This window comes from Peromyscus eremicus, chromosome 2 (assembly GCF_949786415.1).
Source record: "Peromyscus eremicus chromosome 2, PerEre_H2_v1, whole genome shotgun sequence".
Taxonomy (NCBI): domain Eukaryota; kingdom Metazoa; phylum Chordata; class Mammalia; order Rodentia; family Cricetidae; genus Peromyscus; species Peromyscus eremicus.
In genome coordinates, this window is record NC_081417.1 from 136,617,170 (window position 1) to 136,636,959 (window position 19,790).

The 19,790-nt window shown below is 52.9% G+C and overlaps 1 protein-coding gene across 2 annotated transcripts in view; it reads left to right on the top strand.

Annotated features, from left to right (window-relative positions):
* Window positions 1–3,340: 3,340 nt before the first annotated feature.
* Window positions 3,341–19,790, top strand: part of Grik3 (glutamate ionotropic receptor kainate type subunit 3) — a 218,546-nt gene continuing 202,096 nt past the window's right edge. For both annotated transcript variants that reach the window (XM_059256111.1, XM_059256112.1), the window contains exon 1: window positions 3,341–3,455. In XM_059256111.1, the coding sequence (XP_059112094.1) occupies window positions 3,341–3,455 (115 nt within the window). The remainder of the gene's footprint in view (window positions 3,456–19,790) is intronic.

The following is a 19,790-nucleotide window of genomic DNA, read 5'->3' on the forward strand; positions in this document are numbered from 1 at the left end:
GCCTGCCCTCAGGCAGCCAGAGGCTCCAGGGACTTCTGCAGGGGTCAAGAGGCTCTGGATGGAGCTATTTCTGCTCAGTCAGTCCAGGTGGTGAAGGGCACCACAGGGGCGATGCTGTCAAGTTAGCAGCCTGCTGGGTCTGTGTTCGAACCCAGCCTGGCAAACAGTGATGCCTAATAAATATTAGTGGAGGAAGGAAGCCAGAAAAGAAAGAAGCAAGGGAGAGAAGGAAGGAAGCTAGGGGTGTGTGTGTGTGTTTGGACTTCTTAACCCTTCCGAGCTTAGATTCTTCATCTGACGCATGGAAAAACAGCAGAGACTACCAGGGTGCGTCCCGGAGAGGATTGGATGAAGTGATAGGTAAGGTTGTGAGTGCTTTGCCTGGAACGCAGAGAACATGTAATAAACACAAGAATCATGGCTGTCATCAAGGCTGTTTGTCACTGTGCCTCAAGTCTCACCCTTCCCCCATGGCAGAAAGGGATCGACGCCGCTGTCAGTTTGGGGCTGTTGGATTATTATACAATGACTTGCAGTTGGGGCAAGAACAAGGGTCAGGCCCTGGGCTGTGGATAGCAACATCTACCCAAATCTATCCCAGGATTCCAAGAGGGCCTGTTGAGTCCTGCCTGAGCCTTACAACCTCTGCAGCCAGGAGGCTGGAGACGAGCCTCTATCCTTAGCTAGGAAAAGCCACCTGCTTGGGGACGTGGCTGGCTGGGCTGCCTGCTTCCTGGGGGTGGTGACAAGGCTTTGGTGACAGAGCCATACTCTCCCCTTTGGGACAGCTCCGATTTCCTTCTTCATCCATTTACTGTAATGGTGCTACTGCAGCCAGCTTTTAGGGAGCCTGCTCATCTCCCCCACCCTTTAGCTCTCCCTCCAGCTGGCCTCAGAAGTGTCCCGCCCTCCTGCCACACTTCGACCTTTCTGCTACTTCTGTTTTCCTGCCAAGCCACTTGTCCCAGCCTGCTCAAGTCCGGGGGTTTCTGCCTGCAGAACAGGCAGCCTATAGAATTAGTTAGCTTGGGGTACTGGTCGCTGCTCGCCTTTCAGCCCTCTCCCTTTGTCCATCGGGGCACAAAATTATCTTCCAGAAAAAACAAAAACAAAAACAAAAACAAAAAACAGCCAAGTCCTTTTGGTTCCAGGAACCAACCAAACCTAGCTGTGGAGTCCGAGCGAGCGCAGGCAATGGACTGCCTCGGTGTGTCTCCAGTGAAGAGGCTCCCAGCTGTGTCCAGGGGTTCCTCTGCTCCGCTCCTATGCACGCCTCCGCGCTGGGTCCTTGGGGCCTATCCTCTAAGATCTCCACTCCCCATGAAGAGGTGACAACTGCGGATGTGTGTTTTCCCCTGCTTCTTTGGGCAGCACTTGTTCAAAACGAGCCATTCTCGATCCAGGGAAGGCCCAAGTATGGCAAATTAGGAGGCCTCCGTATAATAGCTGATCACCTACGATGTCCGCGAACAAGGCACACAGCCTCTTTCTTTTCTTGGGCAGAGCCCAGAAACTCTTTGCTCCCAAGGCCACTGGTGCAAGTTCAGATGAGATGGAGCCCCTTCCTATTTGCCAATTGGCTATACTGCCCCATTCACATCCCCACACAATGCCTCGGTCCCTTGCGCCCAGATAGGGCGGGAAAGAAAAGACGGGAAAATTAACAGGCGGGTTTGGAGCGCAACACATTATCTATTTGTAAGAAAATTAAAGATTTGCTCTTCAGATGTAGGGGGCATGCTCTTACCAGACAGCTGGCAAATGGGAGAGATTGGAAGTGATTGAACAGATCAAATTATTTAAATGAGAAAAATAAATTCGCACACAGCCTAGCCGCTGCCCGGTGACAGATCCGTTTATTTATCTACTGTATCGGTACCGCTTTGTCTCTGTCAAAAAGGTCATTAAACTCGCCTAGCTGCGTAATTCGCTGCCTCCTGCTCCTGCCTCGCTCCACAGCCCTTCTCTTCCCTCGACACCCAGCGCCACTTGAAAAAAAAATTATTATTGGTAATAAACAACATTTATTTTTAACCCTTTTAAGGCTTGCTCCCTTGCGGGTCCTACTCTGTCCCATGGAAAATCAGTTTTTCTGTATTGTTTCTCAGGAGGAATCCGGGAGGGGGCTCCAGTTCCTCCCGCATAGTTGCGGAAGAGGACTGAGAAATCAGCTCCAACTCTAGCGGCCCTCGGAAGCGAAGGCTTTGGCGGTCTTTCTCCGCAGCCCTCCTACTGACGGTGCGTGGTCAAGTCTTACCTTCCACGCAGACAGTCTGGCCTGGTCTCTCCCTCCGGGTTAGTTCCTGAAGCTCCACAACCCCTAGCCCAGCACTGACAGTTCTCTGAATTTTATCCCCCGCCCTCCCCATCCCGCCCCGCAACCTCCAAGCTCAGGGTCAACCCCGCTATCCCGTGGGCTGGAGATCAAGAGGAAAACCAGCTCCGGGTCAGTCTCCTGCCGCTGCCGTCCGGCCAGCTCTGGCCTCGTGGGAGCTGAAAGGCGAGGCTCCGCAGACGGCAGGCTTCGGGTCTCGCCGCTCCCGGCGGGCGCATTTCCTCCAGCTGGTCCGGCCGCTGGGCTGTCGCCGTCTCTCGGCTTGCGGTGCCAGCTCTGCCGCTCCACGCTTGGCTCCCAGGCTCGGATCCTTGCCCTGGGGGCGGCAGGGTAGACGGGGACGTCTGAGCTGCGGAGGAGAGTCTCCATCCTCCCGGCGTCCCCCCCTCCCAAACCCAGTCCAGGGTCCCCTTCCCCGCCCCCTGCGCAGGTGTGAGCGCGCGAGTGTGCACCCGGGCGAGTGTGAGTGGGAAGCGTGTGTGCGCGGGGGAGTACGCGGAGGGAGCGCGGGCGGCGGGCGGCGCGGGAGGCGGGAGGCAGGGCGCGGGGGAGGGGGCTGGGAGGGAGTGTGTGCGAGCGTGCAACTCCACTCCGGGGCTTTGTGCGAGCCCGGGCGATAGCATCGGCGGCGGCTGGAGGAGGAGCGGCCGGAGACGCGTGCAAGCCCGCCCGGCAGCCGGGGCAGGTGGGAAGCCCGCGCGGGAGCCGAGCTAACACGAGCCGGAGACGCCGCAGCCGAGTCCGAGCGGAGCCCGGGCGGAGCCCAGGAGCTCTCGCTCGCGGGCGGCCCGTGGGCGGCAGCCGAGGCGGGGCGGGCGCCTGCGGGGCGGCCCCCCAGTAAGATGTGCGCAGCGCCGCGGGGCGCCCCCTACTCGCAGAGGCGCTCGGGAGCCGGGCGGCTGGGCCAGGCGGCGCCTCGGGGGCTGCTGCGCGCCCGCGCCTAGAGCTGCCGCCCCAGGGAGCCCGCCACGGCCGCGCCCCGGGCACGCTCGGTGGCGCCCAACGATGACCGCTCCCTGGCGGCGCCTCCGGAGTCTGGTTTGGGAATACTGGGCCGGGCTCCTCGTGTGCGCCTTCTGGATCCCAGACTCGCGCGGGATGCCCCACGTCATCCGGATCGGTAAGGGCTCCCCTGGAGCCGGGGCGGGGGGGGGTCTCTGCGCGCTCGGGTGGGGACGAGAATTGAGGTGGGGGTGCTCTGAACGTGATCCGCGAGATTGTCCCAACCTCCCTCTGGGCTGCAGGGCTTGGGTGTCTGGTGGGAGCTCTTGGTGGGGAGGACAAAGTTCCAAAGCCCGGGTCGCCGGCCTTACTTACGGGGAGGAGGCCACCGGGCCGCGGTGGGCGAGGGGCCCTGGGCATGCTCCGGGGAAGGCTACGCGGTGGAGTGTGGCGAAGGTTCCAGAACCAAACCCCGCGCAACGGGGGAATTTCGTCGCGACTGTCATCACGGATGGCCACAGACCGAGTTCTGGGACAGGCTTCCGCGCAGAGTGGGAGCCCTGGGGAAGGCGCCAACTTCTCTCCCCTAGTCGCCCCCCATGGGCGCCTTGCTGGAGCTCGGGGACAGGCACGGGTAGGGGGTGCAGGGGGTGGATTCGCCGGACGAGGGCAGCTGATCTCCTTGCTCCTGACTGGCCAAGGAGCGGGGCAGGAGAGGGGCAGTCCCCTATATGTCGCTCCAGCGGGTCCCCCAGGCCCAGGCCTCTTTTGGCCAGGGGGAACCGAGGCTGGGGAATGGGAGCGCAGGAGGCCGCCTAGCGCTGCCAGGGACGGCGCCCGAGGGATGCGAGTGGCTTTTAAAGTTAGCCGAAATCCCTCCGCAGCTGGCGGCGGCTGGCGGTGTACGCGCGGCTTCTGGGGCTCTGGCTTCTCCGCTTCTCTCACCGCCGCAGATTTCTTACTCTGGGTTTTAACTTTGTTGTGGCCACCCAAGGCACCCTGCGCGGCTGTTCTCAGGGCTGGGCTGGAACCAGTGCGTGTCCCTGGCCAACTGACCCGCTGGGCTGGGCCAGGCTGGGCTACCCAGGAGCCTCTGTTACCGCGGGCCCAGCGCCTGCGCCGGGCCAGAGACCTGGGCAGCCCGGGTTCTCGAGGCACCAACATCTGGTGCGCAGCCAGCCGAGCTCTACCCAGCCAGGGCCACCGTCCTCCTCCTCCTCCTCCCGGGCTCCCCTCCAGGAGCCGACTTTGCTCCTTCAAGAGCGGACTTTGGGGTGACCAGCGGTTTGATGAGGATTCGGGAAACTCCGGCCAGGCTTGGTTATCTGTACTTGAGGTTTTTTCCTGAGATGCAGCCCTATCGCTCACTCTCCCTAGAGCCACGTCCTCTTGAACTCAGCTTCTGAATGGGGACAGAAAACAGTCAGCTCTGCAGACGTTGAGGTCTTCCAGTGCATGCTCAGGACCCAGGGCCAAGCTGGGTAGGCATGCACCGGGAGGCAGAGAAGGCCAGGCACCTGAGGGGACTCTGGGGACAACCCTCACAGTCAAGCTTAACCCTTTGAAGTCTAGGTTTCTCTAGGCCAGCCAAAAATGTTTTCTGTCTGTGTTCCTGCCCCAGTACTGGCCTGCTCACCATTCCAGCTAGTCCCTTAGTTGTGGGCAACTGTTTTCTTTATTCCTGCTCTCATTTCTTGTGATTTTAGGGGACCTTCATGGTAGTGTCCTTGAGATAGAAGGGGAATATCAAAAGGGGCTGTGTCTCTTTTAGGCTTTGCAGGTCTGCCTTTCTTGGTCTTCCCTTTATAGAGCGGGGTAGTTGTGTTTCCAGACCAGTTTCTCGAATGGAAATCTTTGGAGGCCTAGAGAGACAGGCGCAGGTAAGCAGAGGTATGGGCTGCAAATGGGCAGGGTATGTGGTCCTCACCAGCCCTTGTCACCATGACAGTACATAGAACTGTACTGGGGTCTCCACATTGCCCCGAAGGGGAGCGTATTCCAATCCTGTGGCCCTTTCTTGAGCCACAGTATAATAGCGCAATTAAGGATGGCAGAGCCCCCCCCTTCTAATCTTCTTCATATTAAGCCCCAGGATTAATTAGCGTGTCGGCCCAGGCCATTTATATCCAAGAGCCCTGCCCTATTTGACTCCCAGCCCGAGGACTGGGGTGCTGTACTGATGCCAAACGTGACTACTGGAGCAGGGCCAGCTTTGGGTGGAGGATGGAAAGGCTCTGAGGCCTCTGGGCTTCTTTGGAGCTGCCCTGGGAGCTGAGCTTCTGTCCTTCCAGAGCTTGAGGTTGAACCCCAGCTGGAGTCAGGGCACGGGAGGCTGTGGGGTGGGGGGGTGGGGGGGTGGGGGGTGGGGTGAGAAGGGTAGCGGAGGGCATGCTACAACCCAGAGATATTGCCATGACTAGACTGGATGCCATCTCTCTTTTCCCATCTCTGGGATCTGAGACCTCTTGGCTGGAGCTGCAGGGATTGAGGCCCTGGAAATTGGCCTCCTCTGAAGCATGCTGGGTGCTTCTGCCAGAACTGCTGGAGCTTGGAGCCTGAATCCCTTTCTCCAGCAGCCAGGCGTCACTGAGCACACCGGACCAGAGAGGGTTTACCTGCAGGTGCAAGATGGGCTCTCTGGCCTGGGGAGCATGGTACCCGCCCCTTCTCTTTGTGCCTCTTTTGGGGGCTGAAATTCCTTCTTAGACAAGGAGATGGATAGCTCAGCAGTGTGACAGAGTGCTCAAACAATCTGTCTTGAATAGATGAATTGCATTGCTCTGTCTTTTTGTAATTGTGTCTATCAGAGGGAGAGGTCAAGGCATTGATTGCTTGGATGGTTTGCAAGTAACAAAGGAGAGTGAGGGAGAGAGAGTAATTGGATTGTAGTCTGCGGGGGGAAAAATGATCATTGATTATTTTATATGAATATGTGGAAGATGTATTCTGTGTGTGATTATCAAGGGCTGCCATCGAATCCTTGTGAGGCAGATTGTTCTGCATTGTATTATTATTGTTGTCCTTGTTATTGTTGTCTGAATGGATCCTGGTCTTAACTTAGGATAGGCAATTAGATGCAAGGTCTTCACAGCCAGATGAGCTTTAGCGACCTGCCATGGGGACTTGAATTTGCAGGTTCATAACCTTAAGCTGAAGAGGAGGGGTGATGGACATAGAAGCCAGTGGCTTGGATTGTCTGTTCTTTTTGCTCTTAGTGAACTGGATCACTGTGATACAATCCTATTCTTCCCACTCAGGTGCTCAGTTTCCCCAGATGTACACAATTTGATTGACATAAACTGTGATGTCAAGTTCCCTGGAGAATGGGCTGGCAGGAGATGGTTATCGTCCTTGTAGGTTTCCTGGTCATATCTTTCCTAGGACTATGGGTAAACTATAGGATTGAGGGCTGCTTGGAATTTGAGAAAGGACCCAGGCAGTGGTGGCAGCCGCTGGAGAAAACTGGCGAGTCTTCCTTGTGATGAGGAGCCCGGTGGCTGGTAGTGAACCCCGGCCAGCCAGAGGGGAAGTTCAAAGCCAAATGACTGCAGAGACATAAAGCAGGTGTAAAGGGGGGTGGGGTAGGAGGGAAGGGCGCACCCGGCTCTGCATTCTTGGAGCATCCACAGACTGGGCAGCGCTGAGCAGTTTCTGAACGTACAGGGATCCAGAAGCCCTTCTCAGGGGAATGCAACCCCCTCCCTTGTGCCACTCCTCTGTTCAGATCATCCAAATTGTCCTGAACACTCGCCTCTTGAGTTTGAGAGTCACTGCATGTAAAACAATGAGGGATTCTCCCTGACTGGCGATGTGCGGAGACATTGCGCCTTGTAGGAACAGACAGCCGCTGAATGAAGATCAATAGGGTTTTCCCCCCAGAAGTAAATAGCTTCAGACAAAACCTGGGAGTGGCCCGAGGGGCCTTAGAAAGCATTAACTTGAGGAATTTCTGCTCACTTTTCAGCCCAGCTGCTCCTGTCAGCTCAGGCTTCCCCCCCTTCTCCAGCTGGAGTTTAATTTCTCCTCGATGCTCGCATTGCGCTGAGCAGTCTTTTGACGGCAGGATGACCAGGGTTTTTTAGGGATGGTTTATGTGGAGTAAGCCACGCCTGGTTAAGCTTTTCCGAGGTCATGAGCATCCCCCTGTGGCTGTGCGTGATGGGTTGAGTTTAGAAGTCTTGACCAGTAGTATTATTGTAAAGAGGTTGATCTCTGCTCTGCACCTCTACAGAAATGCAAGAGTGTTTGGCTCCCTTTGGCATCCTTTGTGACCCCTGTGAGCCCCCATGTTCACATAGGCGCAGTGTTCTAGCACTGGGAAGTAGAGTACCCTGCAGGGACAGAAGGCTCAGGTGAACCTGTAGGCATTAGAACTAGAACCTGTAGGTATTAGAACTACCCTTCTTCGGGAGGCAAGGCCTATGGAAAGGAAGCTGCAGGCTTCGGGTAGTCTTGGAGAGGGAGATTTGTGCTTTATGGCTAGGGCTGTTTCCAATGCACTGAGGCAAGGCCTCCCCTATCCTCTCACAATCGGCCACCCCTCTCTCCCTCTTACAGCTGCCGCCTGAGCCCTGTCATCTTTGCTCAGGACCTTCTAGAGGCAAGCGAGATCTGATACTTTACTGGGTCGTGCAAAAGCAGGTAGGGGATGGAGGTCTCCAGGCCCTGCCTGGCAACAGAGGGGACTAACATCCAAGAATAAGGACCCTGGAGTATCCTCCACAGGCTGGAGTGGTGAGGTAGGAGCCCTGGGTAGGTAGAGTCCCCCAGAGGATCAGATGGAGCTGGCGCCTTGGCCTTGGCCTTGTTTCCTGGAGCGCTTTTCTTCCAGGTGCTGATTCCTCAGCAGCAGCACCAGAGGGCAGTGTGTCTGTGCTCAGATGGCCACCAAGCCTCCTGCCCGGGGCCCCACTGAGTCTGGAGCATAATCAAAATAATAAAACAGCAACAATACCATGGCCATAGTTTATTGGGCACTTAATAGCTGCCAGGCTGTTTGGAACGCTCTCCAAACAATGACAAGTAGCAGAGAGATAGTAAGTGCTCAATAAAGCTTGCTGCAGCATTTTCTCCGTTATCTGATGGAGCCTCTACAGTGCTGCTGGTGCCCTCCCCATTTTTGCAGACAAAGAAACTCAGCTAGGTGAACTCACTTACTCAGGAGCCTGTGCCTAATGCTTGGTAGACAAGGGACTTGAACTGCAGTCAGCCTCCAGATCTGGTGCTTGGAGCTGGTTATGTAGTTGGGAGATAGCAGCAGTTTATAAAGGGGTGAAATGCAGGTCTCATACCCATGGTTCTGGAAGCTGAGCAAGGTCTTGCTGGGTGGCTCTAGGGCTCTCACTGGCCCGGGATGGTTTCTCCACCACGGTTTAGCCCCATCAGTGTTCTCATGCAGCGTCAGGCTGGCCTTGCTGATGAGCCATATGGTCAAATGCTTCCTTCAGTGAAAAGGGGTGGATATCCAGGGAGACACATACTCTTATGTTTTTCTGTACCCCACCTAGCATTGGCTCCTTGACGGTCCAGTGCTTTCATCCAAGCCCCAGGCTGAATTCTTCCGTGGGTGAGGCCAGTCTAGGCACAGAAATCCCTCTGCTTGGAGTTTTCCAGGATATCCTCAAAGACAAGGAATGTCAAAGCTTTGAGCCCCAAGGGCCCTGTGTGTATCTCACCTCCATCCTTTATCACTTTTGTGCTAGCAAAAGATGTGTGGTGGGTGGGCTTCTCTTTGTTCTTCCTTCCCTGTCTCGCCTCCCTTTTCCTACCCTGGTCTCATTCCCTCTCCACTCCATCATCCTTTGCAGGCTACCGATAGTTTTTATGTTGTTCTATTTTTAAGCAAGAATCACATGCCTATCTTCTAAATGGAGCCTATTTGGTTTGGAACCGAGACTGGTGGGCAACGTACAGGGCATGGTGGTTGCTGTCAGCAACTGCCACTCTGCTAGTAAATGGAGCTGTGTCACCTACTCCCTGCAGCAATGACACTTTCAGGACTGGCTCGGACAGAGGGGTCGGCATCTCGTATACTGTCCAGTTTCCCTGTCTGCAAAGTGGGGAAATATAAAATGCCTGTCCCCCAAGAGTCAGGTAGTTGTGATGTCTTTCCAGAAAAGCTTAAGCAGCTCCAAAGATCGACATTAGTTCTTGGCTGTTGTTCTTGTAGTCAGAGACCTGAACGGGGTGAAACTTCCAGGGTGTCAGGATTTAAGGAAGCTCCCCAAAGATGAGGACCTTGAGTTTGCCTCAATGATGCGACAGTGAGTGCTTCCTTAAATCCTGGCTCTGCCCATCTTCTGGGTGGGCTTCTGGTCTTACAGTTCTTGGATTTAGAGATGCATAGCTGGAAGACAGCGCTCTCACCAGTGGGGCGTGGAGAGGTGAGACTGGAGGAGGGGCCAGGGAACTGGAGAGGGGGGCAACAGGATGCTCGATTTGTGTTTTTCTTCCCCTTTTAACGCGTTTTACTGCAGCCAGGCCTCAGTGCCCTCTGTGCCTGCACCCTTCCCCCAACCGACTTGGTTTATTCCTTTGGAATTGCCTCCAGAGTCCAGGCTTGCCTCTCCTCTACCTGCCTCCCCGCCGCTGGCATTTTCTTCTCCTCACAGCTCATTTACAGCGCACGTTGTTCCTGTGTCTGCTTCCCTTGACCTTTATACCTTGTTTGCTAGTGTTATTGACCTTGACTGTGGTTAGGCTTGGGGATGGATTTGGGCTTTCTCTAACGCTTGTGATCCTGCCACCTGCTTTAGACAAGGATCTGCCCAAGGTTGCCCACAGCCACCTTCGCCACATTGCTACCAAAATGGATGTTTCGTAATGATGTATTCTGTGGATGCTAAGCTGGTTTATTTTTCCTTTATGTTTTCACGTAAGAAGCTAGCATGGGCCTCAATATGCCATGTCTGTGTTAACTTAGGGAATTTTTTTTTCCTGGCACCTCTAAATAATGATGTGTCTGGGTTTGATGAGATGTAGCTGACAGTCATTTCAGTGTGAGGCTACTCACTTGTGCTTGCTTCGTGGCCTCGGGTGAGTCACTTCCCCTTCGAACCTCCAGTTCTTCTTTGGCTGAGAGAGAAGTATTAACATTCAGGGTGATTCTAGTCTGTTGGTTTTGACCTGCAAACACTTCGTGTGGTTGAGCCTTGTAGGACTGCCTTCACAGGACTGCCTTATGGATTAAAGGAGATAAAGTCTGTGGAGCTCTTTGTACAGTGCCTAACGTTTAATAACTGAGAAGAAGGAAGGGTTCCCCAGGGTGGAGGCCATGTCTCTGCCGTCAGACGAAGCTCTGAAGCTTGTGCTCGGTGCTTTGTGTTTACCCTGGTGCTCACACTCCACGCAGCTCCCTGTGTGGCATTGGTTCATTTCACGCATGCCAGTGTACCCTAAAGTGGAATGGGCAGGTCCAACCGCTGGGCCAATTATAAGAGCAAGAGAGGTGCCCTTCCTAGGACACTCCTGGACCGTTATTTATCACACACCTGCAGCCTGGGGCGTTGCATTTGCAGCGATTTAATTGAACTGCATTTTAAAAGCATGTGTTCAGAGCCGGAAAGACCCAGGGAATGGTAGTGGGATGCTCTTGAGGGATTAATCTGGGGAATTCTGGTTAACCTGCCCTTTTTAAATAGAGTGTTCAATGTTTGTTTCTTGGACAGGTCAGGGGGGATGAGAGATGGTCTGTGGCTAGGTCAGAGGGACAGACAGACAGAGGGTCAGAGGGTTCTTTGGGGGAAATACCAGGTAATGAAGGCTCCTGCTGGGGAGAGCTGGGGAGAGGAGTCTCCATCCCCTTGGTGATGGAAGGATTGGAGATAATGAACTGGGTGAGAACAGGGGGAGTGTCAAGCCTCTACTGCAGGTCCTTTGGTGCTATGCTGAATGGTGGTTAAGGACTGCAGACGGAGAAAAGGAGCGAAGTAACCAGATTCCTGTTTGCTGTCAAGAGGGTTCCAGTCCATAGGAGACAATTAAGTCTCATGCTATTCAAGAGGCGATACAGACAGGCTGCTGGTGAAAGGGGTTTTATAGAGTTCTCAGAAACGCTGCAGGAACGAGCTCTTTAAATATGGCAACGCCAGGGACCTCTGCAAAGCCCCCCCCTTCGCCTCTGCTTTACAGAACTGAATGCGCTATTCCAAAGAGCTGCCCAATTGGGCGGAAAAGCGGGAGCGGGAAGCCAAGGACTTCCCAGGGCTCCAAGCATCCCGTTTCCTGTCTACAGTGAAGAATCGCAGAATTCAGGCTGCAGAGAACTCCAGGGGTTGTTCTGGGCTTCTGGTTCTCCAATATTAGCGTTCATCAGAATCATGGAGAACTCCTTCAAACACTGACTGCCAGGACCCCAGCCCCAGGGGGCTGCCACTCAGCCAGTCTAGGGTGAAGCCTTTGGGTTTTTTGTTATGGGTTCCCTGATAAAGTGAGTGTTGCTGGCCTGAGATATATGTCCTTCTTTCCTTCCTTCCTTCCTTCCTTCCTTCCTTCCTTCCTTCCTTCCTTCCTTCCTTCCTTCCTTCCTAACTCTCTCTCCCCCTCCCTCTTCCCGCCTCTTTTGTTTGCTTGCTTCTTTTGAGTCAATGTCTCACTTTGCAGTCCGGGCTTGCCTCAGATTCTCTGCTATCCTTTTGCCTTAGCCTCTGGAGTGCTGGCATGCTAGACCTCCATCATGCCCACCTTGAGTGCCACCCTTTGAGAGACCACTGTTACAACATGGTGGAGGATCTCCCTGGAGCCAGTCTCTAGCTGAATACCTACAGTCTCGGGAGCTTGCAGCTTTTAGCTCCCACCCATCCTTTAGTGCAGCGTTGGCTGCAGATGCCCACCTTGGAAGCAGAAATCCGTCTGCTGGCAGTTCTGGGAAGGCAATAGGACTCCTATCTTGGACATGAACTCTAGCATCCAGCTATCTGGGCTTAAAAACCCCTTCCTTCCTGGCTATGTGAATTTGGATGAATCACTTCTCACAGTCTAGATTCCCTCACCTGTGAAATGGGAACCCGTAGCTTTCTCCTCAAGGGATTTTGTGAGAACCAGCAGGCTTGGCATAAAGCAGAGGAGGGGAGAAACATAAAGACTTTTTCTATTGAGTGCCATGGACAAGTTTACAGGTTCTAGAATCCAACAGACTAACTTCAAAGCCTGTCTTTGTGATTTCCCACCTTTACAATCTTGGGCAAATGGTTACATATTTCAAAATACTACTCACAATGATCATACCTGTCTGCTGGCATTTGGTAAGGATTGGGCTTGTTAATACATAGGAAGTGCTTAGAATTCCTCATGTAGGTACTCAGGGGAGCCGCTGACCATTGCTTTTGCTGTGAGATCACCCGGACACTGGTTGGGGTGGGCTTCCTATCCTACCGTGACAAATATAAAGGAATCTCTTTGTTCCAAAGATGCCCAGCTCCACCAGCTCCATGCCTTCCGTTATACTGCTTATTTAATTGAAACTGGTAAGGTCACCATCTCCCTGGATCTTAGCCTTGGCCTCTAATAATGCGACTCCTGCTTATGTAAACGTTTAAGCGGCCATTTCTTGTTATTGAGCCGTACCAAGCTTGTGATCTTCTGAGATAGGAGGTGTGGCTTTTTTGTTGTTGTTCATTTGTTTTTGTTTTCTTTTGATACAGTGTATCAAAAGATGTAGCCCTGGCTAGCCTAGAACATACCATGTAGACCAGGCTGGCCTCTAACTCATGGAGATCCATCTGTCTCTGCCTCCAGAGTGCTGGGATTAAAGGCGAGTGTCACCACACCCAGCTCCTGGTCTTTGCCACAAGATTCATGGCCAGTCTATGACTTCTCTCATCCTCTTGGTGACAATGATCTTCTAAGCTTTAAGGCAGGACCTGCTGTTTATCTCCAGGGAGTTCTGTCATTGAGTCTCCGTGTAGGTTTTTTTTTTTTTTTTTTTTCTTGTTCACTGTTGGTGAACCACCCAGGCCTGTTGCCACAGCCCCATCTCAGAAAGGGGGTATAATGTCACCATCCCCTCCCCCTCTGGCTTCCTTCCTGGGGTCTGTAGAGATGAAATGCCTATGGGCTGGAGCCTGGGATCCCTGTGCAGCAGCAAAGCTTTGGGGACGACCACCTAGCATGCCTCGTGCCATCAGAGCCTGGGGTGGACAGGTCTTCCCTACAGCCATGTCTGTTTTGCCTCAGGACATGGCTGACATCAGTGTCTGCTGGACTCATCATCTGACCTTGGATTCTCCCACCCTAAGTCACCTTAACCAACTGCAAATAAGCATCTTGTTTAGGCTTTTGTGTTCTCCATGGCAGTGGCCACAGTCTGTGGACTCAGGCTGGGCCCATCCTCACCTCACATCTTCTGTTCCTCTCTACCAAATGTTTAAGGCCTCCCAGAAGGCTCTGCTCCTCCACTCTCACCCCAGACTTCTGCCCTGATGTTCTCTCTGGCCAACTTCTACTCGTACTCAGCTCTCAGCAAACATGTCTTTTCCTCCAGGAAGCCTTTCTTGATCTCCACTGCCTTCTGCAGGTCCCCACAGCCCCATTCACTGCCCCGGGTGTAATATTCATTGCATTGTTCTCAGTCACTGCAGAGATAAGCACAGGGAAAGCCTGGAGCACGTTGGGCTTGCCCTGCTGGACTCTGTATCCTGCACAGTTGGTGCTTGGCTCATCATAGACAGTGAGTAAACATCTGTCAATCAAATGAATACATCTGTGACTCTGGTCATGGGGACAGAAGGCCACTTCACTGCCTTGTCATTCAGTTCAGCACCTTTTCTGCTTCATCCACGAGGACTTTATGAACCTGCATTCTTCTCTGAAGTCAGGGTACTCATGAGGCCTCTGGTATTCTCCCATCACACAGGTTGGCCTCTTCTTTGCCAAGACCTTTCCCATCTAGTCTACCGGGTTACACTGAAGTGGCTGGGGGTGGTGAGCCCTTCCTTTCCAAGCCCAGGATTATTCCATTCTTTGTCTGCTCCATATCATGATAGTTCTCCTCTTGAGAGGGACACAGCTGTCCGCTCCCTGAAGAGACTGAGGCTGCAGTCGTGACCCCTCGGCTCTTCTGACCTCACCTCTCCCCTTTTCACTTATTCTTCAGCATCTTCGATGCTCCCTTGGAGATTGGTCCAAGGATATGAACTTGTGCCATCTGGTCCTTAATAGACTGGTTAATCAGGACGACTGTCAGGCATAGCTGTGATTGGGCTGCTTGCAACTCTGCCAGTCATAGATAGGCTATCCCTTCTTCTTCTCTTTGCCACCTGTCGGGAGTCTGCTAGGATGTGTAGACGTAGATTGACAGGACAGCTGAGGTGTAACATGGAGGTCTGCGCATCCCCACTGGGTACTCATGTGCTATCTACATGCCAGAGATGTCCCAAAGGGGGGGTGCTTCTATAGAGCTAGATTACCAAGTTGGGGCTTTGTAGCTGTTCTTTGTCAGAAGCCCAGTGAGTGACAGCAGTCTTCCCTATTGGATCACTGGGGAAACTGAGGACACTGGTGATGATCTCACTTCCTGAGTGTCTGGATGACCTGTCCACCACTGTGGTATAGCTGAGAGTGATATGAGATCATGACGTAGCCCTTCCCACGCCCCTGTGGATATAGCAGAGGGAGGCAACCCCCTACTGAAGCCAGGCACTCCGATTTTCTCATGTCCTTCCATAGGGAAATAGGTGACACTTCCTGAGCAGCAGGAGCCTGTTGCTGACAAGGCCACTTTTCCTCCAGTTTAATAGAGGTGACAGCCGTCTATTTTACTTGTCTCGTAACATCCAATCAGTAAATAAAATATGGAGGAGCTCTCAGGTTAAACTGAATTACAGCTGATCCCTGGGGAGTGAGGCTTGGGGGAGACTCTAACAGGAAGATTGAGTCCCTGACTTCTTGTAAGAGAACTAGAGCCTGGGTATTTCTCCTGAATCCTGGAAGTCCCTTCTCTTGTGGGAGGGGACCAGGTCATAGTGTTCAGTGTTGTCAGAGTCCATGGAAGAACCAGAGCACCAGTTGGGGAATGGCCAGTGTTGGGACTACATGGCCAGTGTTGGGACCACATGACCAGTGTTGGGACCACATGACCAGTGTTGAGACCACATGGCCAGTGTTGAGACCACATGGCCAGTGTTGGGACCACATGGCCAGTGTTGGGACCACATGACCAGTGTTGAGACCACATGACCAGTGTTGGGACCACATGGCCAGTGTTGGAACCACATGACCAGTGTTGGGACCACGTGGCCAGTGTTGGGACCACGTGGCCAGTGTTGGGACCACGTGGCCAGTGTTGGGATCACATGGCCAGTGTTGGGATCACTCTCATTTGTCACTGGACAAGAAAAATGACCTGATCTATGCTTCTTGGTGAGCTGTGGGGGAAAAGTGGGCCTAAAGCAGGGCTAAAGCATGAACTCCTGGTCCTGGCCTCTTAGCATGCACACAGACAGACAGATGGACACACACACACACACACACACACACACACACACACCACTTTGAAGCTTTAACTTTATAGGTTTATTTATTAGTAGAGACAGGATCTCACTTTGTTGCCCAGGCTGGCCTTGAACTCTTGAGTTCAGGTGATACCCCTGCACCAACGACCTGAGTAGCTCTGGCTACTAGTACAAGCCGCTATGCTCGACTAGACATGCAGTCTTTAGAGATCTACACAGACTAGAGTTTTCCAGTGTGGAAAAAAAAACCCTCTGAAATATCTTTCCGCAGAGAGAGAATACAGGTTGGCTCTGTATGTGTTTATAAAAGCTCCCAGATAATAGTCCTGCTAGACTTACTCAGAGGCAGGGGGATGGAAGGCTGCCCTGGAGCCACCACTGCCTTCAGCACCACGGAGAGCATCCAGTTTCTGGGCTGGGACGCTTAGCACTGGGTTGTTCCGTGGCTCTTCTTTCTAGTCCTGGTGTGGCTAAGGTCACACTTAAACAGGTAGTCTGCCTTCCAGCGCAGGTCCCCTAAGGCTCTGGTAGTCACATACAGGACAGTGGTCTCCAAGAAGCCCACAGCTGGTGAGGAAACACCAGGAATTTTGTTAAGTCACACATGGTTAAGGGAGGAGAAGCCTCTGGGTAGAATTTCTCCTTTTTTCCCCTTCCACGTAAACTGTTCTTAAATCTTCGGTGCCGTGTACGGCTTGTCTGCTAGGGAGCGGTAGCAGATGACAAAATGCATGAGCATCCGCCTGTCAGATAGCACACCTGATAACCACGAGCCGCCGCCTGGCCTGCCGGCGTCATCTTTCACATTGCATTTGGTAAGTGGGCTTCCGTAATGTAGTTTTATCCTGCTAAATGTGATTTCTTAAACGTGTTTTCTGTGTTATTGTTTCCTGAGCTGTGGAGCCCTGCACACCTGTAATAGAACCTTATTTACTGCTAATAAATAAAATTACTATTCATTCAGGTGATGGGAAACCAGTGTGTCACAGCTTTGCGGTGTTCCCTCAAAGAGCCCCAGCTCCAGGTGCGTCGTCACCTGGATGTGTCAGAGAAGCCTGGTGACGGGGGTGGGTGTGACAGAGGCAGCTCCTAGACAGGAAGATCCAGTCATGAGAGAGGGTCACATGTCTCGGAGGACGGGGGAGCTTTTGTCCATCACTAGGGGGCTGAGAATGGGCTGGGAGCACTGCATCAAAACCCAAAGAGACAGAGAAGGCCACACAGGTCAGAGCAGCAGAGGAAGTGCCATTTGGACTCTTGGGACTTCAGAGGAAAGATGGCCCCAGAGGCTTACAGCATTAGAAAGACCTAGAACGTGCAGCGGGAGAGTGGGCTGTAGCAGCTGCAATTAGAGCTGCTTTGGGGGCCTTGGCTTGAGAAATGTCAGCATCAAGGGATTGGGGATTTTTTGGTTGTTGTTGTTGCTTCCCTTAAGAAAGCAGAAGAAGGGGGGGGGGAAGCTGCTTTAGAAATGTGGCTATTTTTATGCTGTTTGTAATTTTGTGTTTATTTCCTGTCTTTTTCACACGGATTCTGGGCTGACTCAGTGATTCACCAAACATTATTGGAGCGCCCACTCTGTGTCGCCGAGTACACAGGACAGGGAACTGCAGGGGTGGGGTGCAGCTGCATCCCGAGCTAGGGAGCATCTCAGGGCCCTCCATGGTAGATCCAGGCAGTGATAACACCAAGGTCCCTCACACTGAGGTGTGTACAGCCCTGTGCTTGGAGCTTCCTTGTTTTCCTGTATCCTGGGGAGGAGTAAAAAGCTCAGAGAGGCTCAGAGCTGAGCTGCATGGGGGAAAAGCCCATCTTTTTCAGCACCCTTTGCTTCTGCCTTCCTAGCTTCCCTTACCTCTTCCCGATCATTGTTTTCAGTTTGTTTTCTGCCAGGAACTATCAGGCCCCACCTTCCCCTCCAGGATTTATTGTGGCCCTACCCTTAGACAGAAATCCTTCTAACTTTTCTAGATGGGAAGAGATTAACATTTGTGTGTGTGTGTGTGTGTGTGTGTGTGTGTGTGTGTGTGTGTGTTGTACTTGAGCGTGTGCAGCTTGGGCTAACCCATGCAAGAGTGCTTGGATGTCTTCTTCAATTACTTCTCCACCTTGGTTTTTGAGATCATGTCCCTCACTGAACCTGGAGTGCACCATTTTGGCCAGACTGGCCGGCCAGCAAGACCCTGGGGTTTGCTCGTCTCTACCCTCCAGCACTGGAGTTACAGATCTTCACAGCCATTTTACATAGGAGCTGGGCTTCTGAACTCAGGTCTTCGTGCTTGTGAAACCGACACTTTACCCACTGAGCCCATCTCCTCAGCCCCCACCATCCACCTTTTGAGTGTCTCAGGGATGTGATTCTCCATTATTTCTAGCTAATCCAGATTCTTCCTGCTGCAGGGTAAAGCTCTCTGGTCCAGGGCATGACCTGGCCTTTCCTGAGGGCATAGGAACCTCTGACTCGAAACGCATTCATTTTCAGGGCTCTTCTTCCTGGAGTTACAGCAAAGAAGCTCTCAGACAATTAAATTGAAATGGCTACACACTTTCCCTCACAGGGCTTTGGACAGATTTATAATATTTTCTTTTTTAAAAAATTGGGCCTTTTTTCATGGAGACACTGATTTATGGAATAATCAATTTCTTTATCTACCTAATACATTGGAGTGATCCGTCAGTTCGGGCATCAATCTCCCTGGGGCTGGGGAGGGCCGACGGTCTAACAGCCTGGCTCATCAGGCAAAGGGCAGGTTTCCCTGTGAGCTGCTTTGCTGCTGAGACTGGACAGAGAGCCTTGGGAGGAAGGCCTAAGCCTCCTGTAGACTCCTCTTCCAGATAACAGGTAGTGCTTTCTTCTCATCAATCTCTGCCACCCCAGGGGAGTGGGCGCAGTGCACACTGTCCCCATTACACAGATTTGGAGACTGAGTACCCGAGGAAAGAGATGGCTCAGCTGGTAAAACGCTTGCCTGGCAAGCATGAGGGCCTGAGCTCGATTCCCAGAACCCATATGAAAATGCCAGGTGTGGTGGTGCACACTGGTAATCCCAGTGCTGAGAAAATGGAGACAGGAGAGTCACTGGCCCACTGGCCAGCCAGCCTATTCTACTTACGGAGTTCCAGGAGAGTGAGAGACCCTGGAGATAAATTGTCTCAAAGGAGGTGGATGCCTTTCCTCAGGATGACACCTGAGATCATTGTTCTCTGATGTTCCATGTACATGCATCTGTGCATGTACACCTGCACACGCATATGTGAGTGTCCAGCTTCGCACACATCAATGAACACACACACACACACACACACACACACACACACACACACACACACCACAGAGGGACACATAGGAAAAGGGCAGGAACTTGAAGACCTGAAGCCCAGAGTGACTGTCTATAAACCTCTAGGTTCAGGCTGGTGAGATAGTTCAGCCAGAAGAGCCATTTGTCAGCTGGTCTACCTGAGTTCAATCCCCAGGACCCACGTGGTGGTAGGAGAGAACTGACTTCCACATATCGTCTTCCGACCTTCACATGTGCGTGCCCCCCCCCAATATAGAAATGAGAATGTAATTTTAAAAAGTCTCTGAGGTCTATAGCAAGAGGGAGGCAAAGCTGGCCTGAGTGGTCCCTGAAGGACTGAGACCAGTGAGTGCTGGCCAGTACCAGCCACTTTATCTTTCGTGCTATTTGAAGATTCAGTAAACTGTCTCATGGGGGTAGTGGGCTCTCTGTAGTGGAGACACTCACAGCTTGGCTGCTGACGTCACAGAGGAGCCCGGGATTCTCTCCCTGTGAAATTCTCAGTCTGCCCAGCTGTATGCCTAAGGCTGCTGAGGACATCCGGGTTTTGAGTTCCTGAAAAGGCCAAGGCTATGCCAGCTCCATCTTCTGCTCACCCCATGGAGGCCAAACTCAAGGCGATGTTTACCGAGAACACTCAGAGCTCAGACTCCATTGCCTCCGTGGCTCATCTTGTGGTGATGCCACGCACGGGTCAGCGAGGAAACCGGTTGCTGTAGCCCTGCTGGAAGCCACAGCAAGTGGCAGCTTGCTTGGTTCCCGTCT